General features: G+C 37.2%; 2 protein-coding genes across 2 annotated transcripts; one reads left to right on the top strand and one right to left on the bottom strand.

The window, feature by feature from the left end:
* Positions 1-1,687: 1,687 nt before the first annotated feature.
* LOC113060559 (inner nuclear membrane protein Man1-like) lies at positions 1,688-10,276 on the bottom strand. The gene is made up of 13 exons (XM_026229578.1): positions 8,924-10,276; positions 5,633-5,673; positions 5,426-5,495; positions 5,267-5,343; positions 5,019-5,098; positions 4,777-4,922; positions 4,587-4,688; positions 4,388-4,490; positions 4,089-4,267; positions 3,772-3,853; positions 3,549-3,654; positions 2,805-2,883; positions 1,688-2,722 (listed from the first exon to the last, which is right to left on the bottom strand). Exons 1-13 carry the CDS (start codon positions 10,227-10,229, stop codon positions 2,304-2,306), a joined length of 2,790 nt encoding a protein of 929 aa, XP_026085363.1. The 5' UTR covers positions 10,230-10,276; the 3' UTR covers positions 1,688-2,303.
* An 888-nt stretch (positions 10,277-11,164) lies between these two features.
* LOC113060555 (wnt inhibitory factor 1) lies at positions 11,165-23,088 on the top strand. Its single transcript, XM_026229565.1, has 10 exons — positions 11,165-11,499; positions 11,627-11,766; positions 14,071-14,179; positions 14,730-14,870; positions 16,861-16,956; positions 18,085-18,180; positions 18,516-18,611; positions 21,023-21,118; positions 21,370-21,465; positions 22,271-23,088. Exons 1-10 carry the CDS (start codon positions 11,361-11,363, stop codon positions 22,399-22,401), a joined length of 1,140 nt encoding a protein of 379 aa, XP_026085350.1. The 5' UTR covers positions 11,165-11,360; the 3' UTR covers positions 22,402-23,088.
* Positions 23,089-23,482: the final 394 nt, after the last annotated feature.

Below are 23,482 nucleotides of genomic sequence, written 5' to 3'. Positions count from 1 at the left end.
GGAGGATACATAGTATATACATAGTAATAACAAAGTGTAGCTGATATACTTCATAAGGAGACAGGACAATTCGCTGTGGTTATTTACGTAATATTCTTTCATATTAAAATATAAGCATGAAACCGCGTAACCAACGCGTACATATGTCATACATTTCAACTGCGTCAATTTTAAACTGACAGTAAAGTATAACGGTGTTGTGTTACATTCAGCGCGTAGTTATAGAGACACTGTTGCCCATGTTAAAGTTACTTAAAAAGTGCGTAATAAACAATATAAACATATAATAAGAAGTTAGACGTACCAGAAAGCAGAAATAGCGTTAAAACCGAGTAGACCAGCTGAATAGAAAATGAAGGGGGGCCGCTGTTAGAGCAGAGCATTTGTCAAACAGCGACACGACTGTGTACTTCTTAGGTAATGACAAGTGCATTCTGGGAAATTCCTCTCGTTGGGCAGACGAGCCCCAAATATATAAGCAATGCGTAATTTGCGCGCATAGTTATTCAGCTCGAAGCAAGAACCCTCCCAAAGCTGTTGTATAATACTAATTAAATTACACTACTAAAATTAAAAAACATTAATAGGGAATAGGAACTTTATTAATCATCGTAATGTTCTTTTTATGAATTGAACATGGTCATACTCTCTATACTAAATGCTTTCGATTAATGATTCGAAATACATTTATATTATAATTTAATTAAAACTTTAAATGTCCAACTCTACATTAGTAGGCTATGGCTATTCTTTTAGTGGTGCTACTTATTATTTACTTTAACATTAGGATCCTTTTAGATTGGTTAGAAACTGGGAATAAAGCAGACAAGCTAAATTATAGAACTATTTAAAGTGAATATAAAGTAGAAAATGGGTGTACTTTGAATACTTTCTACGTTTTCTCTGATTACTAAGTAAATACAAATAATTGTTGTTGCAACATAGGACTGAAATATAAATTTGCATCTGAAAATTTTAATACTTATGAATCTTGTCCATTTGTTTAATAATATGCAAGTTTCAGATTAAAAAATATCTCGAGACAACCCCATTGTTTTCAGTTGCAATACTATCTTGTTCACCTAGACATCCGAAGTGTGCAACTACCGTTAACTATGCTTAGAAATGTTTTCAACTGTTAAAAGATCAACCTTATCTAAAAAGCAATTTCCAATGTCAAATTGTGCTCATGTAGATTATGTAATGAATCTCATCAAGGAAGGAGATGAACCACGAGTAATAAACAAGTACATTTTATTTACCTCATATCCACCCGAACTGCATCTAAACAAAAGCTGATAAATCTTTCTGTGATCCAAAATAGACATGACAGCAGCAGGACATGCTGTTTATGAATGTGTCCCGATACAAATTAGAATCAGATCACCATATCAGGCTGCGACTCTAACAAGTGTGTACAAGAAAGTCAAAAAACAACTTCCATCAAAAATGTCTCCTTTGGAAATTTAGAAGGGCCGGGGACAGATTAAAAACAGTGACAGGGTGGCATTTCAAATCTGCCAAGTGAGCAGTAAGGGGAGGAAAAAAGAACATCCATCTGCATCAACTATAATGGGAAATAATACGTTTTAAAATATAAACAAAAACAACAGTAAATAAATTATATACTTGAATATAATCAGGCTGTGACCATTAAGACTAGTGTTCAGAAACATGGCATTTGAAGGGGAACACAACTGTTCATTTCTCTCATAAAGCCATGTAGGCCCTTCCACATGACACATCTCTGAATGCTGCAGTGTAGTTATTCTGTTGGCAAGAAACAAACAAGAGCTTATGACGATTTCAGTTTCATACAGATGATTTCAACCACCACCATTCAACAAGATATTTACAGCACCCCTTTCTAGAGTGTGTGCATGCTGTTCTTGGACTAAAAACTACAAAACAAAAAGGCAAAGAAAAATAATAAAGGGAATACATCAGCTAAAACAGCATCAGGGAAATAAACATCCACAATATATGATACAATTCAAAGCTTAAATATATGCATACTTTAACCAGCACATGCAGCTATGTATAGCCCAACAGAGCTCCTTGGAATTAAGGAGGGGAGTTAGTTAGGTAAAAAATAAGCAGAGCCCGGAAAACACATCTGTGTTGTGAGATTTGAAGTTGGAAGCCATTTTTGTCATTGAATCCATAAAGACGGTTTATCAAAAACAAAGCAAATACATAAGAAACAGAAATTTGTGTCCACTTGCACCAGATATGAGAAGATTGCGTCATGCATCCTCTCCTAAAAGTTCTCGTCGGACCGACCAACTCTCTCTCCACCGCTTTCACGCTACTGTGTGCATCTCCCTTGCTTTCCTTGATACCGAATGACAGGAAAAAAGAAAAAAAACACAGCAGCTCACAGGTTCAAACACCATTGCTTGCATATGGCTGACAAAACTGACTGGACATCCCAGGTCGCCCAACTTTATAAGCTCCTGAACGCAGTTCTCTCTGGTAAAGAGGAGGCAGGAGAAGGGAGCCTCGTATATAGCGAAAGAGAGAGTAGAGAGGATGGTGGTGGCCGTTAGCATGTTCCTCAAGAAAAAACCCAGTGAGCTGGATGTGCTGGATCGCTGGTTCAGACGAGACATGCTGTTCATGCTCGAGCTGGAGGGCTTGAGGGGCGAGTTGCAGCCCAGGGCTTGTGGGAAACGCTGGTGGTAGCGATCCAGACGTAGATACTTGACCGTCACCAGCTTACCTAGAAAAAAAAATCAGGACAGGTTTAAAAACGGACTGAAAATTGACTGAGAAAACCTAGAATAAATGCAACGTTTGTTTACCATCAAACCAGGAGCCATGCAGTGCTTTGAAGGCTTTCCCAGAATGCTCTGCTGAAAGGCACTTCACATAAACGCAGCCCTAGATGAGAACAAAATCATACAGCAAATCAACCCATTAATTAAATGCCTCTAGGAATATTACTCGGTTCCAAAAGAAAGAAAAGCTTGAAGTATGTACAAACAAATACAGGTCTGTGTAATATCTTAGTTTTTTTTTTAGATATTACCTATTATTTATCTTATTTAATTTAGCTATTATTATCTAGTACCCTTTAGCTTAGCAAAATACTAACATCAAATGCCATTCAAAACAATTGAGTAAAGTCAGTTTATATGATCAGCTTGATAGCAAACCAATATGGTGCAAAAAGGTGAAAAACTATTTTCAGAGTACTTAAAGATAGCTTTTTTTTACCTAATATTTGCGTATGACAATATGTAGCACCTGTAAGCTTAGCAACATGCTAACATGAAACAATCAAAACAATTCAAGATGGCATAAAGAATAGTTTTGCAAACAACACCACCACACATTAAAAATTAACTGTTCCATGCATTTTATGCTTCTTACAATATGACTCCATTGGAGTAAACTATGAGTCAAGTCAATTTGTTTGGCCACTTATGAGGGTCCATGATGGCAGGGATGCAGCCTCTGAAGGCAGCAGGAGACTCATTAGCTTTTGGACAAGAACCTATAAACCCAAGCTGTATATTTTGTAATGAATCACACAGGATCCTCACCTCTCTTGAGTTTTTGTCAACAGCTATGTGAACAATTCCATCGTTGTCACTGCACTTCTCCAAAATGGCTTCTTGAATGGCGAGGTGCCAGTTTTCCCCTACTTCCCTGTTAAAGAGGGAAATACAGAGCAGTGAGACTACATTTCTCTAAAACACTCTATACGTTTTACTTGAACAACCAATTCAGTGTGAGGTCACATGCAAAAGTCCTTGAGTAACGTACATTACAGGATCAAACATGTTGCGAATCTTCAAGCATGGCGTTAAGCTGTTTGGTGGTGAATTTCTTCGGTCCAACGGAAAAGCTGAAGAACAAAACAAGCAACTTTAGGTTCATGAACATTGTCTATATGCCCAAAAGAATGTGGACACTATGCAAAAACATTTTGAATGTTTAGTATCAGTTACATTTGTATTAACAGGAAGTTAGACAACCAAACAAGTCAATCAGAAGCCACATTTATTAATCCAAAAAATTTAAAAGACAACAAGTTTGACCTTAAAATGCAGATGGTTGACTCCACACAAAGAAAACCTTACCTTGGCCTTGCCACACTTTGGATGGCATGCTGGACATCTTATCAGGTGACACTGAGGGCTGAAGCCACCGCCACACCATGAAGTCTGCCCCTCCAATCCTCTGCGTTTCTGTCCGGATGCGGGACTCATTAGCAGAGAGAAAAGCAACGGCTCTGTCCCACACCTTTTTCATCTTCTTTCTGAGAGAATGACACAATACACATATACCCTTCAGAATGCACTGGACCAGGAAAAGAGGACGTTTCATCCGAAAATGCAAAACGAGCTAAAACCAAATTCGCACTGCAAAGACGCAATACCTGTCTTGAGGCTGGACAAGAGAGTCACGGACATGAGGGATGGGCAAATACTGCTGCAAGCCCTTATTCTCCTGAAATGCTTCATTGTGGCTTCTCATTACATCTGTGAAAATACAAAGCACAGGTGATAAAGATGCTTTACACCTGCACGGTGTAATTTCTGTGCTAAAAATATAGCCTAACGATGAGACAGCCTTACCGATGATCCTTTCCACCATGTCATACATCTGTCTAGTTTCCTCCTCTTCTTTGCGCCATCTGTATTTCATGTAATACACCAAACCCAAAACTACACCAATGCCTACAGAGAAACACAGGAAAGGTTAGTGAAAAGACTTAGATCTTCCCCGTGCAGAAAACACCAACCTCTGCAGAATGTAGAAGCCAACCTGCAAGGACGAAGAGAACTCTGTGGATCACAGTGAAGAAGGCGCGTCTGAGACGACAGAAGAAGGACATGCGTGGGTGGATGGACTCCAGTCGTGAGATTTCCGATACTTCCTCTATGGGTTGAGAAGGGTCAGCACCAATCAACCTGCCAAGAAGCCAACACACCCCCAATGAACACTGGAAAACGGCACACACAGAGCGATCGATCGATAGATAGATACTTTGGATGGACATCAATTACCTTATACCAACAACATCTTTGGTTTTCATGACCCACTCTAAAGACGTTTCAATCAAGTTTTCATAGGCTTCATTTTGGAGCTTGAAAGAGAAAGATGCTTTATTATGTTGTGCATTTTCATACTGGTATACACACAATTTTCCAAATTATACAATTAAAATATGACAAAATGTCATTGTCAATTAAAGAAACAATGCAATTTGACTAACAGAAGATGGAGATCAAACCCTTCACTGAATAAAACAAACCTTGAGGTACGTAGAGGCGTCACTAAAAGAGACACTTCTGTTTAAAGGATTTTTAAAGTCTCCACAATCATGTTCTCCTGAAAGGCAATCAAATGGTTGCACTATTTAATGCTGCATATATTAAAACAAAATATATTTCAGTTGTATCTGAATGCTCACCAGCGACATTGGACAGGTGCTCATGTAGAGACAGGAGCAGGTTAAGGATGAGGTCTCGGTCTTTAACATCCTGTTCAAATCAATACAAGTAATTGTTGCAAGTGCATATTTAAAAGGACAAAAAAAAAAGATATTCCTTTTTGGTGGAAAAGGGAATTTGCTTGACTAAAAGTGTAAAACATGGGACACAGGTGAGCAGACACTTACATATTGCAGATCAAACTCTGGTCCGAATGGGTGAAGTATGACTGAAAAAGAAAGAAAAGTAAGTTGACAAAAGGCATTACTCAGCACTAGACATTTTATAATGATATGACTGGATGGTATTTCCCAACTATGGCATGGAGGAGGGCTGCTCATCATCTCACACTTGAGTCATTGTCTGAACATTGTGCTTCTGTCCTCACTCTGGCCCGGGCCCAGATTTAGCACAGCAACTGCCCTGCGCGTCTCAATCACAGACTGCATTGGTCTGGCTTATCAGACGTGAGCCGTCTGATGTTGCAAGCCATTTAATCCATCAGTCTCTGAGAGGAAGCCATATACTCCGGAAAAACAATTGCGTAAAATTTTCAAGATCAAGTCTGGCCTAGATTTCAGGTGATAAGATCAAATTTAGCTGTTTTTGGGGTTGTGCTATAGATGCAAGTGGCTTAAATCTTCTTAACCCTGGTAAAACCACAAAAATACATGACAAAAGTGGCCTACAGATATTATTCTGGGTGGCGCCACATTTCATTTTGACAGGAATGAAAACAAGGCTGGGAGAAATAGATGTAGAGTTCAATGGACTATACTGGTGTTTAACATAATTGTTCAGCTGACAAAACACCTTTTACGAAAAACATTTTAGTAAAGAAAACTCCATAAACCAGTTTTGCCAATTGTGAGATTTATACAGCATACTATTGTAAAGACTTTAAATCTATCCCGTATTACGTCCAATCAAACTAAGTTCTTTTTTTTTTTAGAACAGCAGAATTAACAACAAAATAAAACAATATTATCAACTAACTTTCTTATAATACACAGTGCACAAAATTTAAAGTATAATTATTGTTTCTTTGATAAGTTCTTAAAACGTACTAAAATATTAGACATCATAAAACTAAACTTTGACTACATTCAGAATTGGACACCTGCACACTACTGAAATAATAGCATACTACATAATATTAAACATTTCAAACAGCTTTATGCTACATTGTTGACAAGATCAAAATAGTGAGTGAGGATGTTTTAAATGACTTATTGATATTGGATATTGATATTGATGATATTGGGACACTGCTTTTTGGGATATTATATAGAATGTTCTGAAATATTTCCTGCACAGACTACTTTAATACGGTGCATATGTAGTGCACACAGCAGAAATACTAGTAGTGCTATTAGTTTTGTACTAATTAGATAGCATGTTGTTCAAAATAACCTAAATCACAAGATTCAAATAACAATCTGAGAAAGTAAAAATCTGAAACACAAACTGTATATGTCACACTCAAAGTGAGAATCAGGCATTTAGACGGCCAGAGAGAAGTCAGTCACTCTAACTGGACGCAAGCTCCCAGAGAGTCAGACAATTAGGCCGCTTTAGCTCGTCTGTGACCTAGATGTCTGCAGCACGCTCTCCAGTCAAAGCTCCCTCCCTGAGAGACCAGCCATGCCACAAATATACATTGTAATTCATCAGTCGGCTTCCTCTCAAGAGCAGTCTCTGCCTCCAGAGCACTTTACTCTGATGGTACTCAAGCTATTTAATCTGAGTGGCATAGCATGCACATCCAAGAACAGACTTTCTCTCATCTGGGAAAATGCATCAAAAGATTAATGCTGGCTATCACATTATGACCATAAAGGATGTCAACATGTCAAAATGTGGGGACTACCAGACTAGCCATGATTATCAAATAACAGACACTCAGAGAGTTCCCACACTTTTCAAGAGTGGATTTCCATGACTTTCCAGTCACTGATAATTCCTGAGTATATTAAAAATGATTCAAGTTAATTTATTTTGAATAATTAAAGCACAAAACTTACAACAAAAACATTAAAGAAAATGATCCAGGTCATTATTCAACAGTTTAGAAATAATTTTAAAGAGTAATTAAAATTCTCAATTAACCAATGAATCATTAGATCAACATTTTAACTAGTCTGAAGTGCATATCAGTGCATTATGGGTTGCAGACCAGTGTTAGTCTACAAAAAAATTCATTATTTAGCCAATCAAAAAAAGTACATAAATTCATATGCATTCATATTTATTATTATTTAGCACAAACTTGCCTCCAGTAAGAAAAAAACTTTTCAGATAAGGCTCCTTAGTCACAAATATGGTAAGCATTAAGATGTTGAAGAGTAATTTGACAGTTTCTGTCAAAGACAGATTTACGGTGAAGGTGCGATGAGCTACCTGAAATCCACCACCGCTGGAACAGTCATTTGACATATCTTGGAGCACACATATTTCTAATGCAAATACCTCTCTTTGTCCCATTAAAGCACCAGTGGCATAGACCATTTCCTGTCTGAGAGGTGCACATAGTCTGGGGTGATAAGTACTGTGTGAATTAGTCATGTTTGACTCATAGAGTTGCAGAAACTACTAGAAAAACTTTCTAAAGCATTAAATGTGTCATTTTAAAACAAGCCCTGTGATTTTGCTTAGTAAATCAATACAAATTAATTTGACATTTGCCATATATACCAGATACTACACACAGTGTACAGACAATCATTTAAGAGATGCAACACAAAACAGCACTTAACATCATCATAATCTCAAAGAATTATGGTATTAAAGTCCAAAAGACATATTGTACTACATTACTACAATAATATAGCCTAGCATTTACTGGACTATCATTCTATGTATCAAAGCACCTCAGTATCAATGCACCATGGTAATTCCATTGGACAAACACCACGGTAGTGCTACTTTTTGTAAATGTTTCATGGTATTAAACATTTTTTTTAAGTTTCAGGGTTGGGATGGGTGTAAACATAACTATCATTGTATGAATCTTGTAGCATTTCAAGTACCACAATATTACATCATGTTTTTTGGAAAAGGATGATACTAATATTGTTTTTGCAAAAAAAAAAAAAAATATATATATATATATATATATATATATATATATATATATATATATATATATATATATATATATATATATATATCTCTCTCTCATGGTAGCACCATGTTTTTTTTTTTTTTTAATTGGGTGCAAGTAATACATTCATTTGCTATGTGGCATTCAATCAGTGGCATCAAATACTATAAATTACCATGGTAATACCATGTTTTTTGGATGAGGGAACATGTAAATATCATCCTTCATGAATATAGTACTTACCAACATTCAGAACTATTATACATACTACATAAAACATAACTTTCTGATAACAATGATTGTAAACCATCCCAAAATATTGCCTAGGGATATATCTGACTTGGTTTTGAGACACATGCCCCCACTTCATACTTACTGGCTGCATCCCCCTCGGAGAAGCTGGAGCCCCTCATCCGCAGGTACATGAGGCCCAACAGGACGAAGAACAGGCAGGCCGCTGTCAGGAGGAACATGGACAGGTAGTGAGCGCTGAAGCCGCCGGTGGCGGACACCTCCTCCCGTTTAAACTGCTGCAGGAGCTCGTCCTCGGGGACCGCGGTGTGCTGCTTGGGCTTGAGGGTCGAGGCAGGGCTGTATGAGTGGTTGGAACCGGTGTGGTTCGAGTGGTTCGCTCGGTATGTCGCGGTGTAGGAGGGAAAGCGCGGTCTGAGCCCTACACTAAACCGACTGCTACGGCTGCTACTGCAGGGGGACTCGCCGTCTCCGTTGTCGAGGTGGTTCTTATTTAAAGAACCGGATGGGACACCACCGCCGCCGGTGATGCTGCCGCTGCTGTTATCATCCCCGTCAATCCCGGAGAGTTTCTGGTAACTGCGGCGCACGTAACTGCCACTGAACTCCCTCGGGTTCTTCTCATCTCGTTCCCCAAGCATATCTAGGCTGAAGTCAGGAGTATCATGCGCCGTCTTCTCCGCGCTCCAGACGCTCCGGTGCGGGGAACCGGAGGAGGCGACTGGACCGTGTCTGGAAGTCAGACGGCGTTCGCGGGGACGCTCTCGTTCACCCTCCTCCTCTTCCTCCTCCTCGTCTGAATCAGAGTAATCCTTAGCTAACTTACTACTGTTAGACTCATAAAACGCCTTATTCCCGTTCAAAGCCCGAGTGTCTCTTTCCGTTTCCTCTAAATCGTTGGATTTGCCTCGGTCTGCCCACCACGGAGACGCAGAAACGCTTTTCCTGTCCACGGATAAGCCGAGGGAGGCGGCGGGTGTTCCCGCAGGCCTGAAGCTGGGTGTCTGCAGCGCGGGTCCTCGATGTCTCCTGCCGCCGCCGCCGTGATTCGGGCCTCCTTTCTTCTGCGGTGCCTCCGCGTCCGACTCGTCCGAGCTGAAGCCCAGCACGAACTTTCCGGGTCTGCGCTTTTCGCTCCGGCTGGAGCTCAGACGCGTGACGTCACCGTCCGGTGGCCTGGCGCTGAGTCCCGGAGTTCGCGCCGCGGCGTTGCTGTTGCTAGCGCCGCTACCGCCGTTGCTGTTGATACTCCCGCTGCTGCTGCGTCCTTTTCCGCTCCGCGAGCCCCGCGGCTGTGGCTGCTCGTCCCGCAGCTTTTTCAGTTTCTTCACGTACACGGGCCGTGTGCTCTCCGTCACCGGGCCCGGGGTATAGCCGAGCCGTTTTAATTCAGACACAAGCTCCTCATCCGTTAACTGTGCAGACGCCATCTTTGCACGAAAAAACAAAAAACGCACACAGCTAGGCAGAGCGGAAGTGACGTAGAAGTAAGCAGACAGACGGCCAACTTGAAAGGAACGAAACGGGAAACTTATATATATTTTTTTATTATTATTAAATGAACATGCTGATACATCGCTATGAATGACAATAAATAAAAAGAGGGGAAAAAACGTCATTTATTTATTTATTTTTAAAGTCTTATCTTTAAAGGACAGCCAACTTTCAGTCAATAATAACATAAAGTCGGGGTTTCTAATAATATAAGACACCTCTTTATTTCAGAAATGATGTGCTGGGATAGAAACCAATTTTTTTTTTTTTTTTTACATAGCTACTTTTCCACTCATTAAGGAGTTCCGATGTGATATTTGCAACATAACGTTTATAATCATCAACATCATCATCCTCATGCATTTTCTATAACAATAATAATAATAATTGTGTTATTTATTTAAACAATGTATTAAATAAACATTACAATTATTTATTTTTGTTGTTGTTTTGAATAATTGAAACCCCAAAATGAAAACAAACAGTTAAGACAGATTAACAGATTAACAGTTAAGAAAATCAAGTCAATCAAATGTTGCTTATTCTTTTTAGACATTCGAACATCTGGTTAACATGCATTTAGGTTAATATGAATTAAATGAATGAAAATGAACCAAATTAATTCATATGAATGAAAATACAAGTACAGTCGTACAGGGAATTTCAGAGCTAATGTCGACATACATTTAAGCAAGTGTAGAAATATAAAAATACAAATAAAGATGTTGAGACAGGTATCCATGCTGGATTTGGTTTAAACCAAGTGGAGCCTTTTTAATGACGGAAGAATACCTTTCATTATCATGCTGTTAAACTTTAAATCATCAATCAGCTTGTATACACATCGACTATTTTAATTGTGACTCAGAGGCGTCTTGTATAAAGCCACGCCACCTTGTGGCGAGATCTGTGAATTGCAGCTCCTGCTGATTACAAGTAGCTCGCGGAACAGTCCGCGCGAATCATTCTGTCAATTGAAGACTCACTCGAGACACATTTAGTGCACAGGACTGGAGCGAGAGGGGAGAACTAGCAAGCCGGCCAATTCACTTTAAATAAACCACGGGATGGCTCTCAGGACGCCTGCTGTTCAGCTGCACCTTAAAACGTTCTTTCTTCTGCTTTTAGGGGCTCTGGTGGAAGCTGCCCAAGAGCAAGGAAGCATGTACATGTGGATTGATGCCAATCAAGCAAGAATATTAATTGGTAATAGTGTTTAGCGCTTTAATGATATTAGAGCCCAAGTGTGAACCAAGCCAGTGCATAATGACTTTAGCCCGTGGGTTTTCAAGCTTTGAGGTGCTTGTGAATTGCTCAATGTTTTATCCAACAGGTTTTGAAGAGGATATTTTAATAGTCTCCGAGGGCAAAATGGCCCCATTCACACACGACTTCAGGAAAGCACAGCAGCGAATGCCAGCAATACCTGTCAATATCCATCACGTGAACTTCACCTGGCAAGCCACTGAGCAGGTAAGCTACTGGAAAACTTTAGTATTCCTCATCTGGCAAGATCTTAATAACCAGAGGCACATTATTTTATTTTCTTGACGCAGTCCTATTCAAATAAAATATCGAAACATCTTTAAAACATGCTTATTGTAGCTACTCAATAAGCAGAATTATTGAAGTTAGTTTTTACTTATACGTGCAGGTGGAGTTTTCAGGTTTTTTGACTTATAAGTTGTGTAAATATGCTGTTTTACAATTCTGAAATACACGAAGCAATTTGAAATAATAATATATTATATATATATATATATATATATATATATATATTTCTTATATGAATTATTGTCACATTTCTTAGCATTTTCTTGTTTAGCTTTAAAATATCTAAAGAACTTTTTAACAAGATCCTACATTTAAATTAACTTAACATAAAAAAAATGTTTTCTAACGAGTTAATAATGGATGAAATAATGTTTACAATAATATATTATATAAATAATTGTTTCAAAATATTAAACTGATCTCATGCAGTTTGGGTCCTCAATTGAATTGCTCATGTTTTAAAGTAGCTATACTTTTACGGAAAATTTGTAATTAATAACATATTTTTGCACTTTAATATTTTAAACCGAATCTGTGTCGTATATTGGCCTAATTTGAAAGGGGAAAAAATGTCATTTCAATTCTTGTGGTATTTTGCATGTTGGTGTTGTAAAGCCGCACGCGGATCAAAGCACGCGCCCGCCTTGTGAGCGCGCCTCCTCATGCATGTGCCAAACATCTGGGTCATCATCAGTATACTGAGAGCGCGCGCTTTATTAACCAACCAAACTTCCATTTGGAATCACTTTGCGTTGCGTTGTTATTGCCTGTTGATCTTCTTTGTAATTCGTTATGGTTTTGGCAGAAACAGTGGCAAATAATTTGTACCCTACAGACCTTTTCCCCAAGGTTTCATAATATAATTTTTTTTTACAGAAGGTCCCAAATAGCCAGTATCTGGTATTCATTACAAATTACATGACAAAAACCAGAGAGGAAATCTTTTATAACCTTTTGGTTTTCAGGATTCGTTCTAAAAATATAAAAGCTTCAATATATTTCTATACATATTTTTGTTTATACTGACTATAGTTTATACTAATAAACTGTTTTAAGCATTATAAGGCATAATAATAAAAGTAACTCAATAATAATAATGAATAGTAGTAGTAATAATAATAATAATAAAATAAAACATAATTAGGCTAATTACTTTTGTAATTTTAGATTTATTTGACAACTTTTCTAGCTGCCAAAGTCATGTATTGGTTAAATTCAGATTTATTTATGGAACATTTTACAGTAAATATTTTTTTCCAAAGCAGTTTTACCAACTCCAGTTAGCCAATAAACATGACAACTGCAAGGAGAAAAGTTATAGAAAACCAAACAAATTCAAACTATTCTTGATCACATTTACATTGCAGCTTTTAAAAATCAGTTTTAATCTATTTTTTAATATCATGAATAACCTTAAACTCACATAACACATATGCAACCATACAATTTTCCATAAAAAAAGTCAACGGAAACTAGATCTGTGATGCTCTAACAGCTTCATTCACAACTTTTGGGGGGAATGTACAGGAATCTCTTTTCACAAGTGATCTATCTTTGCACACCGGGATCATAATCCGTGAATGGCATGTTGACTTGATGAAGGAGCAGCAAGAGGGAGAAATTAAAATAGCAAAGGGAGGGATACGGAGGAAAAAGAGAAGGGCCCACTCTGTCCTGGCCCAGTTAGCTTCAAAGACGGCCGCTGAGGCTTTAGAACAAAGGTCTAAAAGGCTGGCGGCGAGAGTTATCTGTGTTGGTTATTACCATTCAGCTGTAGGATTAGCTAAGCTCTCCACACAGCTTGTGTACTCTTGCCTTCATCAAACGCTGGCCAGCTTTTACACACCGAAATCTAGAGACCAGAAAAAAGAAAGGAGGGAAAAAAAGAACCATCTCTCTAGCTTTCATCTCTTTTTGGGACAGTTTTTTTTTTTGTAGCGTGTGTTGGCCTCATCATCACAAGTGTGTAGTTCTCAAAAGCTTGTGGTCATTAGTTAGAGAGCGAAGCTGCGCCTCTTTCGGAGGAAATTGATTGCCTTGCAAACTTAAGGATACCCGGAAACCCTCTTTTTACTCTTTAGAGATGTATATGTGCTCCTATCATGAACCACATGCAACCTTTTTTGTGCTATTGTTCCAAACGCCCCTCTTTATGCAAATCCACGCTACTTCTTTGAAGTTTAAAACAAAGTTAACCTCTGTTTATCTTTTTTTTTTATTCAGGCAGAGTACTTTTATGAGTTTCAGACTCTGCGTTCATTGGATAAAGACATTATGGATGACCCTACCGTCAACGTTCCTCTCTTAGGATCAGTGCCACACAAAGCCTCTGGTGTGCTGTTATTTGTATTATTTATTTGACCATTGTTGTGCCTTTAATCTTCCCTCTTAAAGGGATAGTTCACCCAAAAAAGAAAATTCTGTCATTTACTCACCCTGCACTTTTTCCAAACCTGTGTGGGTTTCTTGTTTCTGTTGAGCACAAAAGAAGATATTTTGAAGAATGTTGGTAACCAAACAGTTGACAGTAGCCATTGACTTCCATAATATGGAAAAAAATACCAAGGAAGTCAATGGCTACCGTCAGCTGTTTGGTTACTAACATTCTTCAAAATATCTTCTTCTCTGTTCTTCTCAAGAACAGCTTGAGGATGAAGAAATGCTGACTGAATTTCATTTTTGGGTGAACCATCCTTTTAACAAATGCTTTGATAATAAACTGGTGCAGTACTGGAGTACTCATTAAGTGTATTGATATATTCACTTTATTGTATATATAGGCTTTTAAAGTAGCATCTATAAGATAATTATTATAGCCCATGTAACCTGTGGCAAATCGATGCTTAAGGTTTGGTAATCAATAAGGGCTTTTGTGTACTCAGTGGTCCAGGTGGGCTTCCCATGCAGAGGTGACCAGGATGGTGTGGCAGCATTTGAGGTGACCATCCTGGTGATGGATGCTGGAGGAAACATCATCCTGAGGACACCACACAACGCTATCTTCTTCAAAACATGTCAGAGAGGTGAATTTTCTAAATTTGTCGTCCAACCTTACATGCACAAAATGATTGTGTGGTTTAAAGAAAACGTTATGGTCATGTAAAATACTGCATCAGGCATAGAAGAAACTTTGCTGATGAAAGCCCAGAAGCTCAGTTGCTCATCTCCTAAAATAAAATATAAACGGACACAAATGAGACATTTGACATATAATATGAGAATAGTGCTATAAGATACATATAGTATTATGTATATGCTAAGATATGGCGAATGTCTGGTTTTATGTAAATGTAAAACATTATTGAGATGTATATGGACCACTATTCGAAAGTTTAGGCCAGTAAAGTTTTTTTTAATAATATTAATATTTTATTCAGCTAGAATGCATAACTTAGGCAAAATGAGACAGATTCTGTTTCAACTAAATTCTGTTCTTTTGAACTCTCTATTCTTCAAAAAAAGTATGAACATGTTCTCACAGTTTCTACAAAAAAAAAAAAAAAAAAAATTCAACAATGATAGAAATCAGCATATTAGGACTTCTGAAGGATCACGTGACGCTGAAGTCTGGAGGAATGATTGCTGAATTGTACTGTATTGCTGTTTACTGTGATTTTGATCAAATAAATGCAGCCTTGGTGCGCATAAGAGACTTCTTTCAAAACATTAAAAAAATCTTGATTCCAAGCTTTTTGAAATGATTGTTTTTTTGTTGTTGTTGTTGTGGGGTTTTGTTTCTCAAGAGAAAACCAGGAGACTTCGCTAAAAGTCTTCTTTTGCTCTAAAAGAAACAATCAAGCCATCAAAGAGCTCTTATTTAGAGCATGTTTTGTCTCCTCTTCCTCTCGTTCTTCTTTAAGAGTAGATGGTAAGAGAGAGATCATCATGGTACGGGTGACTCTAAACCCCATCGCTGGCTCGTGAGGTCATGTGAATCCTGCCAGCTGCAGCCCTTTAGAATGAGCGTGTTATGTTTTTCTCTGATCCCCCCTCCCTTCTCTCACACACACTAACCTCACGGTGTTGCATTCCCTTACACACCCTTCTCCACCCCTCTCCATTCGGCGTGTAGACTTCACAGATCAAATGGTCCATCTGTCTGAAGCCACCCCGCAGGGAGGAAGCAAAGTGTTTCCTAGTGACAGCTGAGGGTGCCTTAATGACTAGTGCTCAAAACTTTTTTTTTTTTTTTTTAAGTCTGGCTGCTTGAATTTCACTCATAGGACAAAATGATGTTGATGTAGTTTATATACCTTAAAACCTTAAAGTTCATCCTCTTTTTGAGGACCATTTTTAAGAATGTTAAACAACAGTTTCGTGTTCCATAAACATGAATAAATGAATCTGCATCGAGTTAAACTTAAAAAAGTTAACATTCTGACATTATTTACCCAACTTTGTCATTCCAAAAACACAAAAGAAGACATTTAACAGCATGTCCAAGCTGCTCTTTTCTATATAATGAGAAGGAATGGGGACTAAGAGCAATAGAACGGATCCATATGACTTTCCAAGCATTTTGAAGATTTAAATGAAGAACAAACCCAAATTAAAAACGTTTTTCACTGAAAATATATCTTGGATGCCTCAGAACCCATTCACTTTCATGGTAGGGAAAAGAGCAGCTTGGACATTCTGCCAAACTTCTCCTTTTTTTTTTTTTTTACAGAGAAAAGAAAGTCAAATGGGTGTCCAAAGACACAAGGGAGAGTGATGTAAAAGTACACTTAACAACATAGTCTTTTAAGACTGTTGTGAATTACACTGAAACACATCTGCAGCAGTGCCACATTACATTTGACGGAGCTGTTGACATTGTGGGTTCTCCTCAAAGCTGTTTTTTTCTCCTTATATGCTGATGTCAGTTCTTTTGAAGGAAGTACTGTTACTGAATTCACTGCTCTTTTTGATGTCCTTGAAGTGGAATGAGAAGGGAGTAAGTTAGGAAGTGTTTGGTGAAGATTAAAAAAAGAAAGGAAATGTTCTCACAACTTCTGTCTTCTTTTTCTGAAGCAAAGTGCCCTGGTGGTTGCCGCAATGGAGGCTACTGCAATGAACGGCAGGTCTGCGAGTGTCAGGATGGGTTTTACGGCATTCACTGTGAGAAAGGTAACCATATTTATATAAGCCCATCATAAAGACATAAAGAAATGAAAACAAGGTTACTGATGTACAAATTATTCTGTTGTAAGTTGCACACAATGCAGTTCACTGAAAATGCATTGTAAATTCAATATATTAAAATACAATAAACAATAAACATTAAAATAAAAATGTAAAATAAAACAAAATATTGTAATTATATATTACTTATTGAAACATTATCATTTAAATAGAATATTTGTATTGATTTAAATATTCTAGTTTTTATCAATAGTTTTGGTCTCATACTAGATCTCTGAAGTGTCCCATAAAGGTCTCATAATGTACCTGCAACCACACAAACCCATTAACAACAGATGTGAGCATGTAGAACCTTGTCATAAAGTCTCCACTAAAAAGCCAGATAGGTTCATAAAAAAAATAAGAGAAGTATAAAGTTAGAAGTAACTTTTCTCAGAAAGACAAGCCTCCTTTGGAAACAAACGATTGCATATAGTTTATTATGATGATGATTATACTCAACCTCAGGGCATCACTTCCCAAAATGCCTTGTGCAAATTACAAAGCGTGGTTAAGCCTGCTATGTACTAGTTTAGATGAAGGAATCGAGCATGCATGTATTCTAGAAGGCTTCTTGTCTGAAAAATGTGAATTACCCAGCAGGTTGGGAGGCACAAACATGTGTTTTTCATCTATTTACAACTTTAAAGAGCGGTTTACCAAAAAAGTGCTTCCATTAGACGCAGAAAATGTTTTCAATATCCTCATTGGAGCTGTGTTTGTACCTAAACCGCTTCCACAAAACACCTTTCATCCAATACAGCTTTTGGCTGATTTGTTTTCGCCTGTGTCGCTGCCAAAACCACAAAGATTTGTGCTTCGCATATCAAGAAAAAAACCTGCAACCCAAAATATCCTTCCATTCTTTAACAATAATAGCTGTGTGGAGTTTAATGTGAATATTTTTTTAACTTAAAACTAGAATATTGGTACCTTATTTTCAGTTTGTCCCTGGAAACATTCATTTTTATTTTGCATTAAGAATATTTGAATCATGTGAGATGAGCTGCTACATATAAAGTATATATTACGGTACATTCGATATAAGTAAAATTTCTTCTTTTCTTTTTTTAGCCCTCTGTTCCCCAAGATGTCTGAATGGTGGCCTGTGTATGAGCCCAGGTGTGTGTATATGTCCTCCCGGCTACTTTGGACCCAGCTGTGATAGAGGTTAGTGTCCTACCTGTTATGTTGTATTAAAAATGTTGTTATTGTGCAATATATGCCTTCAACCATTCATTAAACCATAAATTAGTACACTTGAACTTGACTAAAAGATGCTATAAAACAATACATATAATAGTCAAAAATAAACATGAGGGTTTTAAATACTTCATTATGACTAATTAATCAATAACAAGACAGAAAATACTCTAAATGATTTAGACCGAAAGGTCAAAGCCATGAAACGTGATCTACAAAACCGTTACATGAATAAATAAAAGCACAAATTGTTTGGTTTGTGATGTGTTCATTGACTTTGCGTTGTTTTTCTACATTAACAGCTAACTGCAGCACCACATGTTTGAATGGAGGGACGTGTTTCCATCCTGGCAAATGCATCTGTGCCGTCGGCTTTGAAGGAAGCCGCTGTGAGCTCAGTGAGTTCAGCTATGTGTACACTGTGAAAGAACAAACTACAGTCAGAACACAATAACAGAACACATTTAAAGTGATCCAAACAAAATCAAGCCAATCTGCAAATTATTCAAATGGGTTTTCACTGCAAAAAATGCTTTTCTTACTTAGATTTTGTCTTGTTTCCAGCAAAAATAAATCAATAAAAATTAAATCAAGTAAAAAGTAAAAATTATTGTCATGTCAAAATTAAGTGAGTTTTTGCTTGAAACTAGCAAAATAATCTGTCAATGGGGTAAGCAAAATAATCTTATTTCAGACAAAAAATGATAATTTTGCTAATTCTTTTTTTAGCAAATCGAGGGAACGAAATAGTAATCGTGTGCACATTTTAGTACATTGAGGGAACTAATTAGTTGATCATGTGCTGGTTTCAGGACATCGAGGGAACTACTTAGTAAATCGTGCGCACAATTTATTTATTTTTTCTTGAATGTCATATGCATGCGGGGCTCCGTAGAAATACAACTACTAAAAGGGCATTGTTTTATATGCTTGAGGAATCAGAAAAAAAACAATGGTAGTCTTAATGTTCAAAAGTACCATTCAAAATTAATGGTTTTATTCAGAAAGAATGTGTTAAATTAATCAAAAGTGAAGACATTCACAATATAACAAAAGATTTCTCTTTTAAATAAATGGTGTTCTTTTCGAAGAATCGATATACGTTTCTCGGAAGAATCCCGAGAAACATATATTGTGTTTTCCACAAAAATATTAAGCAGCACAACTATTTTCAACACTGATAATAATAAGAAATGTTTCCTGAGCTCCAAATCAACATATTAGTATGTTTTCTAAAGGATAATGTGCCACTGAAGACAGGAGTAACAGCTGCTGAAAATGTAGCTTTGCATTACAGAAATATTTGCATTTAAAATACAACATGTTGCACGTTAACTCAAAAAACTTAAGTTCCCAAACCTATGACTCAAAAATGCCCACTTTCAAGTTTTAGGACTACTAACTAAACAGCTCTATTAACTTCTACCATAGACTATTAACTGGCTGTTACTTTATCATCATCATCTTTCAAAGGGAAAGCCGCGTTGTTGTTCTTTGGCAGTAATAGGCTCACTTTCACAAATTGCCCTCAGAGCAGTTCTCCAAGTAAACTTCCTAAGTGAAGTGTGTTCTCACATTAGTGTTAAATGGGCCGGCACCTACATGGGCAAACACAGGATGTAATGCAGTTGTGTTGTCACCCTAATCACTAATAACAATCTCATGAGCTCACATGCACTCAAGCAGTGTGGCGTTTTATCTCTGGCCATTCACAGAAAGCTTTTTACTTCCTTTTTTAAAATTAAGTGCAAGTATTGAGATAAAAGCCATTTAGGACTTGGTCACTGAGACTTGCTTTGAAGGTGATAACTATATATACATACTTCCTTTGCTTTAAGGTCTGTATCTATTTCGTTGATGTTTAAACAACTCCTCTTTGACCCCAAATTTCATCCTTTCCTGTTTAAAGGCAGGGAGTATTGCAGTATTCAGAGGCGCCTGGACTGAAAAGGGAGGAAAGAGAAAATATTGAAGTAACATTTTAATAGCAGGCTGTGACATAAACGCCCGGAGTCCCGTTGAGGTCATGTTATGTAAAGACGTCCTCCTCTTTGTCTGGTTTCATGGGTATGGATTTCGCTGATTTGTCAAGGAACAAAGAAGCCGCTGAAATTCAGTTGATCTCGTTCAAATATGAGGGTTTGGAAGGGATTTGTTGCCTGTGTGCCCCTACTTTTTTTTTTTTTTTTTAAAGCATTGAATTTCCTTTTTTATGTTTTATTTAGTTTACTATACTTTATCATCTGCTTGAATGTTAATTTTCACACTGCAATATATATATATATATATATATATATATATATATATATATATATATATATATATATATATATATATATAATTTCAATAAATATATTTATATTAATATAACATGCAATATAATATTAATATATAATGTTTAATATATGTAATTTATTAGTTTCTATTCAGAATGATGTTCATAATATTTTGTCTTATATTCAGTATAAACATATAAACGTCCCTAAAGCAAGATCAGTTACTGTAGCTTGACTAGTAAACTTACATTTAAAAAAAGAAAATAATGTAAGCTTTATATTGTAAACCCCAATAAATAAATAAATAATGTTAAAATTTCAATTTTATGTAAATACATTTTATTTGATTAAATTTAAACAATAATGAAATAAAGTTGATACTGTGTAAATCCAGTTGCAAAAATAAATAATTATAAAAATATAATTAAGATAAAGTTCATAAAACTTATTTTGAAATGCCAGTTAGCAAGAAAAAAACATTGTTTTTGCATTTTGGGATCGCGGCTAATGATTTTAGCGATTGTTTTTTGCAGGTAAATGTCGACAGCCATGCAGAAATGGAGGCAAATGCACAGGGAGGAATAAATGCAAGTGCAGCAAAGGCTACCATGGCGATCTGTGCTCCAAAGGTGAGATTATCTCGACTTGGCAGAAAAACTGTGAACATATTTGATCAAAAACACATGTTCCACCGCGGCATCGCTCTATGCGCTTTGCTCGCGCACAATAAACACACTGAAAAATGAACAGTGGGTGCTTGATTGCACCTTCAGATTTCCACTCGGGCTGCAAGCTTGCTGAACAGTACAGGATACATTTCTAAGACTAAACACTGCGTCTCTGTGTATGGCTGAATGTGTATGTGTATACGTGTGTGCAGCTGTCTGCGAGCCCAGCTGTGGAGCACACGGGACCTGTGTGGAGCCCAACAGGTGCCAGTGCAGGGACGGCTGGCATGGACGTCACTGCAATAAGAGTAAGACAACATCCTTTTTCCCAAGGCCAAGATACTAATTGCCACCTGGAAATGGATTAGAGCAAGAAATCCGCTGTAATGCCAGGGTATTACCATGGATATTTAGACATATTACCATAATAATACCATAGGTTTCTGGACAAATGATATTCGTGGTAGTACCTTGGAGTGCTATGCAAATTAAAACAACTTAAACGAAATGAAAACATCTTTGTTAACTTCAAAAACAAATAAAATAGAAACTAAAGATCACTGGGAAAATATCACAAGGATTTCTGGGGAAAACTAAACTAAAAAACGTTTTCATGACCCCAGAACTAACTAATATAAACAATAACGTGTATTATTTACATATATATATATATATATATATATATATATATATATATATACTTGTACAACCCACCTGCATTAAACATGAAAATGCCACTAGATAGCAATAAACAATAACCAATGCTGAGAAATGCAAACATTTTTAAATGATACCATTATGCATTAACTTAAATGCCACCCTAAATACGCCAATACAAAATTAAATAAGCTGAAACTACAAAACTGTTATCTGACACACTGTTATCATTATGTCAGTTACCTGCTGAAATGGTTGAGCAAAAAAATAAAATAAAAGTTAACTAGTACTTTTTCATACTTTTCCTAGACAGTTAAGTAGTATTGAACTATTTTCTTTCAAACAACCACAGTTCGCACCATTTGAACAAAACCCCCCAGTGATTATGGCTTGGCTCTCAATCATAAATGTTGTTCTGCACTGTGCTTCACATTTTTAATGGCTCTCTTCCTCCAGGATTTCGTGGAGGAGTCTCCAACAGCCAGCGGGTCTCTGGTTCCAAGCACAAGTCCCAGCCCATGGCAGCGAAGGAAACGAAGGAAGTGCCTGAATCCAGTCAGCCCACTGAAACCAACTATGTGGTTTAAGCCTCCAAATTTTGGGTCAATGGCCCTTCCTTTTCAACATCGCCTTCTCCGTAACAAAGCTTTTATCCTCCTCATCGGGACACTCCCAAGCTGGACTGCTGCTTTCTCAGAGCGAGAATTGTTTTGTAGTACAGTCACAGTGTCTTATTTTACCAAACTAGCGCCTTTGATATTAAATCTCCCAGAGTCACTCTTCATCGAGCTTCTGTCCTGCGTCAACCGAGAGGGGAGTGAGTCACATGCTTGTGGTGAGCGTCTGTGATGTTTGTGCGGTTTAGCTTCAGATGTGGTGCTGAATCACTGGGAGAAGTGTACATTACCATCCGAGAACTTCTGGATGCGGATCCGGCTTTTCTTAGGAATGTAATTGCTACGTTTGGCTTGTGCTCATGGTTCGTCTGATGTATTGTCGTCATTATTGTCATTAACATTCTTTTTCATGCAAATCACACTTATTTAGTAGCTTCTCCAACAAGTACTTGTATATGTATCCTATTCATGCTATGTAAAATTAAAATATATAGATATATATTTAGATATGGGTAGACAGTCTTTAAGTTTATGCTTGAAGTTTTCATACTTATGTATAACAATGCACATAATCTGCTTGTGATGTCATAAACAAAGCCAAAGTGTCTTAATTTTTCATGCGACTTCATTACAGAAATAAAATGTTATTTTCATGGAGCCTGTGAAGATGAAGTGTCTGTTTTTAACTGGTAATGCAACAGTTCTTGATTATTAACTCACCTTCATGTTGTTCCAATACTGTTTGACTAGATTTCTTCTGTGGAACACAAATGTCCTTGGACAAGGCCTGTTCACACCAAGAACGGTAACTATAAAGATAACTATATTATCGTCCACACCAGCGGCTGATATCGTCTGTTTATTCTAAGTGCATCTGTCGCTTTAAATGTCCGTGCTCGTTAACGCAGGATTGATTCTGATTGGCTGTCAATGTTATTATCGTTCTGAAAAAAGTGATTCCAATGATAATGTTTCTCTGTGCCTTTACCTTTATCGCTGTGGTGTAGACTCTGCTATTCTTTAGTATTGAGAACGTTTTTTAGAACCATAT

The sequence above is a fragment of the Carassius auratus genome, chromosome 4, assembly GCF_003368295.1.
Source record: "Carassius auratus strain Wakin chromosome 4, ASM336829v1, whole genome shotgun sequence".
Taxonomy (NCBI): domain Eukaryota; kingdom Metazoa; phylum Chordata; class Actinopteri; order Cypriniformes; family Cyprinidae; genus Carassius; species Carassius auratus.
This window is presented reverse-complemented; position numbering and strand designations above follow the sequence as displayed.

Coding starts and splice junctions, on each gene's coding strand:
- LOC113060555 (XM_026229565.1), top strand. CDS start 11,361: ATGGCTCTCAGGACGCCTGCTGTTCAGCTGCACCTTAAAACGTTCTTT. Junction 14,871..16,860: donor CTTCAAAACATGTCAGAGAG/GTGAATTTTCTA, acceptor CTTTTTCTGAAG/CAAAGTGCCCTGGTGGTTGC. Junction 21,466..22,270: donor TGGACGTCACTGCAATAAGA/GTAAGACAACAT, acceptor CTCTTCCTCCAG/GATTTCGTGGAGGAGTCTCC.
- LOC113060559 (XM_026229578.1), bottom strand. CDS start 10,229: ATGGCGTCTGCACAGTTAACGGATGAGGAGCTTGTGTCTGAATTAAAA. Junction 5,674..8,923: donor CTCCGAGGGGGATGCAGCCA/GTAAGTATGAAG, acceptor TTTCTTTTTCAG/TCATACTTCACCCATTCGGA. Junction 2,723..2,804: donor GCATGGCTCCTGGTTTGATG/GTAAACAAACGT, acceptor TTTTTTTTCTAG/GTAAGCTGGTGACGGTCAAG.